This window comes from Leptonychotes weddellii, chromosome 9 (assembly GCF_054177405.1).
Source record: "Leptonychotes weddellii isolate Sample4059 chromosome 9, ASM5417740v2, whole genome shotgun sequence".
NCBI classification, from domain to species: Eukaryota; Metazoa; Chordata; class Mammalia; order Carnivora; family Phocidae; genus Leptonychotes; species Leptonychotes weddellii.
This window is the reverse complement of record NC_138377.1, coordinates 92871124-92881627: the sequence shown is the minus strand read 5'-3', so window position 1 is coordinate 92881627 and position 10504 is coordinate 92871124. Positions and strand designations below refer to the sequence as shown.

At 40.3% G+C, this 10504-nt stretch overlaps 3 protein-coding genes across 7 annotated transcripts in view; 1 reads left to right on the top strand and 2 right to left on the bottom strand.

Moving 5' to 3' along the window:
- CSNK1G1 (casein kinase 1 gamma 1) overlaps positions 1 to 10504 on the top strand; it is a 269186-nt gene that overhangs the window by 32004 nt on the left and 226678 nt on the right. The gene's annotated exons all lie outside the window — the stretch shown is intronic.
- The window catches only part of LOC102731775 (estrogen receptor-like), a 464527-nt gene that overhangs the window by 370363 nt on the left and 83660 nt on the right, over positions 1 to 10504 (bottom strand). The gene's annotated exons all lie outside the window — the stretch shown is intronic.
- TRIP4 (thyroid hormone receptor interactor 4) overlaps positions 1 to 10504 on the bottom strand; it is a 63583-nt gene that overhangs the window by 7974 nt on the left and 45105 nt on the right. For 3 of the 5 annotated variants that reach the window (XM_006734860.3, XM_081829556.1, XM_081829555.1), the window contains one exon: positions 234 to 336. The exons of 1 other annotated variant lie outside the window; for it this stretch is intronic. In XM_006734860.3, the coding sequence (XP_006734923.2) occupies positions 234 to 336 (103 nt within the window). Of the gene's footprint in view, positions 1 to 233; positions 337 to 861; positions 967 to 10504 lie in introns of those variants that run through there. One more of the 5 variants, XR_014148128.1, reaches the window with a different exon arrangement.

Sequence of the window (10504 nt, the reverse complement as noted above, 5' to 3'; positions counted from 1 at the left end):
GGAACACAAGCAGGGGGAGTGGGAGAGGCAGAAGCAGGCTTCCCGCCAAGCAGGGAGCCCGATGTGGGGCTCGATCCCAGGACCCTGGGATCATGACCTGAGCCGAAGGCAGACGCTTAACGACTGAGCCACCCAGGCGCCCCTGGATTTTAAAGTGTTAAACAAGTGATACATAAGACAAAAAGAAAGAAAAGAAAGAAAAGAAAATTAGACCATCAAAGCTTGTGACTTACAGATTTTTGGATTTCCTTTAATAGGAAACTTCACAATCATTTCCTGGGGATTTGTGCAGATGAAAACAAATGGAGAATCAGATTCTTGACTCATGTCTGGATACTGCGAAATATAAAAATAACAAGTTCAGACTAGTTGGGACAGATTTTGAATTTCAGGGAGATCAAAGGATGTCCCAGATTTCACCTCAACATTCTGATGATAGCACTCTCCATTTCAGTCAGGTAAAGAGGATTATGCTCAACAAGCAAAAACAAACCTTCCCTTTCCCCAGGCCTTAGCACGGTACTCTTATGCAGTCTATTGCCTGCCATTTCTGACTTCCTATAATGGGAACAACTTCTTTAAAAAAGGATACCTGATATTTTCCCAGAAGAATCAGGACAGACTGTTCTTTTAACATAAATGACTGAGAGTTGGGAGATTCAGAGGTCTCCTTTGGGAACATTGGGCACCCCAGGTTAACTTGAGTGAAACACTGGAAGGTTTAAGAAAAATAGGACATTTGTGGAAATTCTGCCAGAAATAGTCAACAGAGCCCTTCTTTCACTAAAAGGAAGGAAGATGATTCATTCTGAAAGGTATGAACATGCAAAAGCTATTTTGCTGGATGCATTCCAGACTTACTTAGGGTGAAAAGGTAACTGGTAGAGCAATTTTGAAAATTATTTAGAAGCTTCCTTTGGATCTCTCATCACAAATCTGTGTGAATACTTAGGACTTGTGTTCCTTCTGCAAAGACAGACACAGAACCTAGAGTAAGACTAGGCTGGCCACATAATCACAATTTAAGGCACAATGGAGGGTTGGCAGAAAGTGCTCTCTAGCAATGCCCAACTGATTTGCTGTTTCATTATTTCCTATCTTTTATGTCTTGCATTTAGCATGTTTGACAAATATGACTCACAGGCTATGGTATTACCAAAGGAGCCTTTCTCCTAGTAAATACCATCACAGGTATAAACTTATTTTCCATTCTTTTTCACCTGCTAAGATATGTCCTCTAAAGATCTAAGGCTTGAAAGTAGAAATGGAGGTTTCAGTAAAATAAGAAAATTAAAATTTCTTTGTAACTAGTGGAAACATAAATAGTTAAAACTTCTTTACTGACCACTTGACCACTGTGTCCTAGGTGGTAAGTAATGCTGTGGAGAAAACAAGGGATTTTTAGCACCTTTTGGTCCTGCCCACATACCACGGCTTTCTGTGTGAGATAGGTGTGGCAGGCTTTCTGTGTGGGACAGGTGTGGCATGTACTTTGATAAAACATAGCTTAATATCAAGTATCAGACACAATTATATTCAGAGGCAGGGTCAAAATGTTCACAGTAGAGAAAAAAAGACTAAAGATGAGAAGGAAAATGCTCTTCTTTCCTTATCCCCTGGATCTTTAGAACTCAAAGAAAAGTAGGTTCCAGCTGTTAGGGCTGAGGTGTTTTGGCACGAATAAAACCAGAGGCTGCCACTGAGATCTTTCAACCAAATTCTACAAAGGCCACAACAGCAACAGTCACAAGCCACACCTCTTCAGTTTTCCTACTCTCCCCCCTCTGTGTCTTAGAATGTTGAGGCACAGGACAGTGCTGCCAGGACCTCACAGCTCTGCTTTTCCAGAACTGCAAGCCATTTCAATCATTCTCTCCTCTTTTTCTGCCTCAATAAATGTTCCCTCTCTACTGAATCAATCCCATTAAACATACTTTCTGTAATGTCTGCCATAAAACAAAATCTCTCCAAATCCCACATTCTCCTCAAGCAACTGCCCCATTTCTGATTCTCTTTACAACAAAATTCACTAAAAGACTATGTATGCTCCCTGCTTCAAATTCCTCTATTTTATTCTTAAATTCATTATAAATAGGCATTCACTCCCATCACTTCACCGAAACTATTCTTGGTGAACTAAAGGTCATTGTTCACTTTCATGTTGCTAAATCAAATGGTCAATGCTCAGTTCTCAACTTAATTGACCTATTTGTAGAACCTGACAGAATTCTTCTCTCCCTCCGTCTTGAACACATTCCTCACTTGGCTTCCAGGATATCATTCTCTTCTTGGTTTTGCTATTTACTGACTGTTCATCACCCCATCCTTTAAATGTTGGGAGTGCTTCAGGGGTTAGGCCTCAGACCTCTTCTCTCTCTACATTTACAACTTTAGTGATTTTCTTCAGTCTCAGAGTTAAAAAATAAGGTCCTGGGACACCTGGGTGGCTCAGTAGGTTAAGCGTCTGCCTTCGGCTCGGGTCATGATCCCAGGGTCCTGGGATTGAGTCCCACATGGGCTCCCTGCTCAGCAAGGAACCTGCTTCTCCTTCTGCCTGCCACTCCCTCTGCTTGTGCTTTCTCTCTCTCTCCCTAATAAATAAATAAAATTAAAAAAAAAAAAAAAGGTCCTGAATCTTTAACTGTGAGAGGTGATGGCTGTTATCTAAATTTATTGAGGTAATAGTTTTGCAACATATACATATATCAAATCATTCTGTTGTACATCTTGAACTAATACAATGTTACATGCCAATTATATCTCAATAAAACTGGGGAAAAAATGAGGTCCTGGAAATGCAAATCTAAACCACAATGAGGCACTAGAGTTCATGCTTAGGGGATGACCATAATAAAACCAAACCAAACCAACCAAAAAACATGGAAAATAACAAGTGTTGGTAAGGATGTGAAGAAATTAGAACCCTCATGCATTGCTGGTGTGGATGTAAAATGGTACAGCTGCTGTGGATAACAGTTTGGTTTTTGTAATTTCAAAGAGTTACAAAATTACCATAATGTCCAGCAAATCCACTCATGGGTATATCCCTGAAAGAAACTGAAAGCAGGAATTCAAATATTTGTTTACCAATGTTCATAGCACCCAATAGTTTCCCCAATCCAAATGTTCATCAATAGACAGATGAACAAAATACGGCACATACACACAGTGGAATATTAAAAATATTCCAGAAATTCTGATACATGCTACAACATGAATCAATCTTGAAAAATTACACTTAGTGAAATAAACCATACACAAAAGGACAGATATTACATGATGAGTACCTATATGAGGTACTTAGGATAAGCGAATTCACAGAGACAGAAAACAGGTTACTGGAGGCTGGTGGGGAGGAGGAAGAAGGAGTTATTATTTAATGGGTACAGAATTTCTGTTTGAAATGATGAAAAAGTTCTGGAGATGGATAATGGCAATGGTTGCACAACACTGTTAATGTATTTAATGCCACTGAATTGTACACTTAAAAATGGTTAAAATGGTAAGTTACATGTTATGTATATTTTATCACAATACAAATAAAATTTTAAAAAATAGAGGTCCTGAATTCATTTCCAAACCTGCTCTTATCCATTCCCCCCCTTTAAAATGAATAATGAATGAATGGATAGCCAGGCTATTAGCTATTCCATCCTTCCAGTTGTTCAGGCCAAAACCCCCACAACCAACCCACTGAGAAATCCTGTTAACTCCACCTTGAAAGGATATCCAACATCTCACCACTTCCTCAGACCTCCACAGCTACTTCCCTGGTCCAAGCCATCATGTTTCCCTGGATTACCACAATAATCTCCTAATTGTTCTGTTTCTGCCCTTAACCTCTCTCTTTTCTATTTTTAACAGGGCAGCCAGAACTATTTTAAAAATATATATCAGATCATGTCACTCCTCTACTTAAAACTCTCTAGTGGCTTTTCATCTCATTCAGAATAAAAGCCTAAGTCCTCAGCGTGACCTTCAGGTTCCTGGACAGTCTGCCCCCTATTTCCTCTCTGACACCTTTTCCTACTACTTTCACCCCCACTTTCACTCCATTCCAGCCACATTGGCTTCCAGGTTGTTCCTGCCCTTGGGTCTTTGCACTTGCCTATTCTCTCCTCCTGGAATGCTCCCACCCCTGCCACCACCCAGATATCCACATGGCTTCTCTCTTTCTTCAGAACTCTGTTTAAATGTTTAAATGTCAACTTTGCAGTAAGTCTTCCCTAATCATTCTATTTAAAATCAGAGCAAGAATCTCCTCACAAAAGTTGTACTTTCAACTCCTCCTTTTTCTTCCTACAGCACTTACTGTCATCTTAATACAATATAATTTACTTATTTAAATTTTTAAATATTTTATTTTTAAGTAATCTCTACATCCCACATAGGGCTCAAACTCACAATCTGGAGATCAAGAGTCGCATGCTCAGGGCGCCTGGGTGGCTCAGTTGTTTAAGCATCCAACTCTTGGTTTTGGCTCAGGTCATGATCTCAGGGTGGTAAGATGGAGCCCCGCACCCAGCACAGAGTCTGCTTGAGATTCTTTCCCCTCCCTCTCCCTCTGCTCCTCCCCCTGCTTGTGTGCACGCTCTCTGTCTCAAATAAATAAATAAAATCTTAAAAAAAAAAAAAAGAGTCACGTTCTACCAACTGAGTCAGCCAGGCGCCCCTAAATTTTTAAATCTGGCCTCCCTTTACGAGGATGAAAGCTCCATGAAGGCAAGGATTTTCGTCTGTTTTGTTTACTCCTCAGCACCTTGAATCATGCTTGGCACACAGCAGGCAATCAATAAATATTTGTTGAATGAAAGAATAATGAATTTATCAACTTGTGCATTAAGGTTATCTTTTTTTTTTAAATGCCACTGCATATGTCATATTTGTTAATTGTTGATTAAAGACATAGTATTTTCTTTAAGATTTTATTTATTTGAGATAGAGTGAGAGTGAGAGAGAGCACAAGCAGGGGGAGAAGCAGACTCCCCACTGAGCAGAGAGCCTGACGCGGGGCTCGATCCTAGGACTCCGAGATCATGACCTGAGCTGAAGGCAGACGCTCAACCGACTGAGCCACCCAGGCGCCCCACATTAAGGTTATCTTAACTGTGCTAAATACGCACACGCTGGGAATTTAGGACTATAGTTAGGACTATAGTCTTAGGACTATAACTCTGGGTAAGAGCAGGTGCTACCCTGTAATCTGTTATCCCTCAAGTTAAATTAGAACTTTTGTGTCTTGGCAAGTGGGCCAATAAGGCCCTATGTTTAATATTAACCACACTGACAGGGGCGCCTGGGTGGCTCAGCCGTTAAGCGTCTGCCTTCAGCTCGGGTCATGATCCCAGGGTCCTGGGATCAAGCCCCACATCGGACTCCCTGCCCTGTGGGGGGCCTGCTTCTCCCTCTCCCACTCCCCCTGCTTGTGTTCCTGCTCTCGCTAACTCTCTCTCTGTCAAATAAATAAATAAAATCTTAAAAAAAAAAAAAACTACACTGACATATATTAACAGAGTAAGCAAATGTCAAATAATGGGGGAAATGATAGATAAATGAAATTATATAACAAGAGGTTCCTGGGACCCATTCGTGCGTGCCTCACAATAAACATTAAAATCAACTTTTAATCTAAATCCAAGTTTTATGTGAATATCCCTTTTTCCAAGCTTTTATACTGAATTTCAGGAGGCTTACAAGAAACAGAGCTGAAGAACAAAGCAGTCTGCAAAGAAAAAAGCAAAGTAAGCCCTATGCATTGGGAAAAGGGGTAGAATGCATTAAAGCAAAGTCAGTTTGGCAGAGCTTCAGTACCTCCAGAAAAAGCATACTCTCTGCAACTGGGGCCTAGGCACTATGGACCACATTAAACACTAACGAGTCAGTGACTTACAAGAAAGGGATTTTTGGTCTGCAACTCAGAAGACTAAAATGTAGCTGATGGAGAGAAAACTAAATTAGGGGCTCCTGGCTGGCTCAGTAGGTAGAGCATGCAACTCTTGATGTCGGGGTTGTATTCAAGCCCCACATGGGTGTAGAGCTTACATTAAAAAAAACAAAAACAAAAAACAGGGGCACCTGGGTGGTTCAGCCGTTAAGCGTCTGCCTTCGGCTCAGGTCGTGATCCCAGGGTCCTGGGATCGAGCCCCGCATCGGGCTCCCTGCTAGGCGGAGAGCCTGCTTCTCCCTCTCCCACTCCCCCTGCTTGTGTTCCCTCTCTCGCTGTGTCTCTGTCAAATAAATAAAAAATCTTTAAAAAAAAAAAAAAAAGTAAAGTAAATTAAGAGAAAGGAGGTTCATATTTGTTAATAATATGAATAAACTTTGGATATCATATCCAATTTAGAGAGGATGCTAGAGGAAGGGTCACTGAGATAGCACAACAGACAGATGAGGGAATGTGAATTGTAAGATATAGCAACTCAAGCAACCATTCAAATTCAATAACAGATTCCTCAGGAAGTTGCTGCTGTTCTTGCCTAGGAAAACACGACTCCTATCACCTGGTTTCCAGCCTTGGGGGGTGGGAGGGAGGGTTGGGCCTACTCTTCTTTCATGGCTCATAAGTTTCATAGCTGTCTAACAACAGATAATTAACTACTAAACAGCCATTTTCTTCTCTTCTCCAGAGGAAAATTGCTCACCAGTCATCTAGAAAACATTTCTTTTGCCATTTTCAAAAGGGATAAAAAAAAGTTTAGTAGTTTTTTGGCAATCACAACTAATTCAGAGCCAAGTGGCCATTTTCACCAACTCTGCAAGCCTCCATTTATTTAGTCCTTGTCCTGAAATGATCAGTAACTCCTAAACAATGTCACTCTTCCCAACAAATCCCCAGATCACCTATAAGTCTTATATCTCTCTCCAGAGGACTAAAAATTAAAGCAGGGGAGCCTGGGGGGCTCAGTCAGTTAAGTGTCTGCCTTCGGCTCAGGTCATGATCCCAGGGTGCTGGGATCGAGCCCCGCGTTGGGCTCCCTGTTCAGCAGGGAGCCTGCTCCTCCCTCTCCTACTCCCCCTGCTTGTGTTCCCTCTCTCGCTGTGTCTCTCTCTGTCAAATAAATAAATAAAATCTTTAAAATAAAATAAAATAAAACAAACAGTTAAGATAAGTTAAGTAAGATAAGTTAAGATAAGTTAAATAAAAGCAAACAGTTAAGAAGGAACTCACTGACAAAGCACATATATTTGCTATAGGTTTTCTTGGTTTGAACTTTGGGGAACTAGATAGGACATGAAATCAGGCTCTGAAATCTAGTTAGCTGAAAACCAACTCCAAGAAGATTGAGGTGATAATACCCAGAAAAGAGAGAAGGAAATGAGTCTGATAAAAAGGCTACAAGCACAACAGATCCAAAGAAACATCCTGAAAGCAACTGTGTTCTCTAATAGTTGTTTACATTTTCCTTCAAAGCAATTCAAGGTGTTCACAGGACCCACAACTAGTACCTCAGGCCACACTCTACTGGAGGATAAAAGTTTTCTCACATCAATAATATACTGATCGTGAGGCTTTGACAAGATGACTACTATATATTTGACTGGAGTTGGATAAAGATCAGGCCAGCTGGACCAATGTGGGACAGCTGAACTCCCACATACTAGTACCCAATTCAAATCATGTGTTCAGTATCAAAGACGGGGGGTTACAGCTCAATGCTACAGAGTTCATATTTGCTCCAGGTGAAAAGAAAAAGTGATGAGTGACATGCAGCTTAAGGGCCTTAGAGCCATTTGCGGAAAATGATCTAGTTGAAGCCATATAGCATTGGTTTCCTGGTCCCATCCTACTCACAGTTAAGTTTCCACTGTGGCTTTCTGAGCCCTTTGAAATCCTAAGCTAGACCCTCCATACACAAGAGAACCTAAGCAAGTATATTTTCTCTAAAATTAACCTCATAGCTTTTCTGCCCTTACTCTTAAAGACCCAAACGGGAATCACCCATACATGATCGTTATTTTTGGTCTTAAATTTCATATAGCAGACTTTCACTCCAACTTAAACTAATGAGAACTAAAAGAAAATTGCTCTTAATTAAAAGATACTACATTGTAAGGTCCTTAACCATTGACGTTGGGACTAGTAACTCAGAATACTAAAACTCCTCTTGACTTAAGGGATCTGACAATTTTAGAATTTATCTCCCAATGGCTGGTTGACTCAACTGAAAACTATTCTGAGGCAGAGCTCAGAGCATCCTTTGACATCAGTTAACCTACAAAGGTAGATCATTGTTAGGCAATCTGGTGCTATAACCATTAACAATACCCCTTCATAAAATGACATTTGTCTTTCAGAACAAAACAGATTAAAACATTTTTAAACTATCCAAATAAAAAATCAAAACACTGTGGAATAAATTTTTTTCTTAAAATTTTATTTTAAGTAATCTCTACACCCAATGTGGGGCTCGAACTCACAACCCTGAGATCAAGAGTTGCATGCTCTACCAACTAAGCCAGTCAGGCACCCCTAGAATTTGTTTTTTTAAATATTAAAAAAAAAATTGATTTTTGTATGGTGATTACATACTACAGAACATCTTTCTTTTACTGCTACAGTATAGGTTTTCTTTACCACAGGTCATTTAAAGTTATTTATCTTAAAAGAAAATTCTCTTATTTTGTATACTCCAACTAGACTAATGATATTACCATTCACCCACTTGCCAGAGTCAGAAACTTGTTTATCTGAGACTTCTCTCTCTCACTTTACATATCCAATCAAATCACCAAGTTTTATAGAATTTACCTCCTAAACATTTCAATCATCTGTTCCTTTCTGTCCAACTCACCTGCCAGAGCAATAATAGGAATATGAACACAGTAGACCGGAGAAGGAAGTGATTAGTCCTGTCAGGGAGGAAATGGACTGACGTCTGGGAAGACCCTACAGAGAGAGTGACATCTGAGCTGTTTTAAAGGATGAACAGAAACTATCCTGGGGGACAAAAGTATGGAGACAAGATATAGGATGGTATACAAAGGAAGACAGAAATTCTTTTTTCAGGACTCACCTTTTTTCAGAAGCTTCCTGAACCCTCCCCACCCTGTCTCCAGCCAAGATGAGTTAGCAGTTAGGGCCTCTCTTTTGTGCATTCCTTTTTCATATGATAATTAGTATGGTTGGGTTTTCTTGTCTCAGTCTCTTCTAGTAGACTTAAAGATCCAGAGAGATGGGATATCTCGTTAAAACTCTGGATGCTTAGTCTTTAGCAGTGTGTGGCACATGACAGATAGTAAATACTTGCTGAATTTATGTTATATAATATTCTGAACAATAAAATTGTAAATTAGAGAGGTAATTTGCCACCTGGTTCATACAGTAGACTAGATGACAAATCCAGAAGCCGTGAACAGATTGCAAAAAGTTAGCAAGTCTACAGCAGATTCCTTCTAGATCAAGCAGACCACTTTCTCACTAAGCCTGGGTTTACTTACAGGTAAAACGAAGGTGTCACATTAAATGATTGATTCTACCTACATAAAACCTCTTACATCTGTCCACCTCTTATCTAATTTCACTGGCATTATCCTAGAACAGACTTTTTATTTTTAATAACATATAATGTATTATTTGCTTCAGGGGTACAGGTCTTTGATTCATCAGTCTTACAAAATTCACAATGCCTAGAACAGACTTTTAAAAATATCTTGACCCTGGAAGGACAACTGCCATCTCATTAGTCTCCCCACCTTCAGGCTCTTCACTGTAATCCATCTTCCACATTGCAGCCAGATCCATTTTCCTAAATCAAGGCCGTAATCACGTTCCAAACACCCCTCCCTCCATTCCACAACTGACTACAGAAAAAAGTCTTACCTCTAAAGCCTATCATTCAAAGCTATCTACCATTGGACCACAACATACTTTTCCATTCTTGTTTGCTGCTGCTTCCTCTTCTTCACCCATACTCATCTCTCAACAAACTGGTTTACTATTATTCTCCGGACAGGCCCATAACTTCCCACCTCACACTTCTCCCTCTCCTTGGAATATGCTTCTCAATCAACTAAGTAGGAAGACTTGAACAGCAATCCCAATTCTACCATTTACTAACAGTACTCAAGTTACTTTAACTGAGTCTTGAATTCCCTCATCCCTAAAAGAGGGGTAATGATACCTTGCTTGGAGCTGTTGTGGGGATTAGAACATACATAGGTCTGGCACATAACAGCTGATCAAAAAGTGATAGATTTTATTATTACTACCCTTCAAGGCTAATTCAAAAGCCATATTCTTTTTTTTTTTTTTTTTAAAGATTTTATTTCTTCATTTGAAAGGGAGAGAGACAGAGCACAAGCATGGGGAGAGGCAGAGGCAGAGGGAGAAGCAGGAGCAGACTTTCCACTGAGCTGGGAGCCTGATGTGGGGCTCGATCCCAGGACCTGGAGATCATACCTGAGCCAAAGGCAGACGCCCCACCATCTGAGCCACTCAGGCGCCCCTCAAAAGCCATATTCTTAATAAAGTCTTTTGGGATCCCTCCTAGCTGGAAGCAACCTT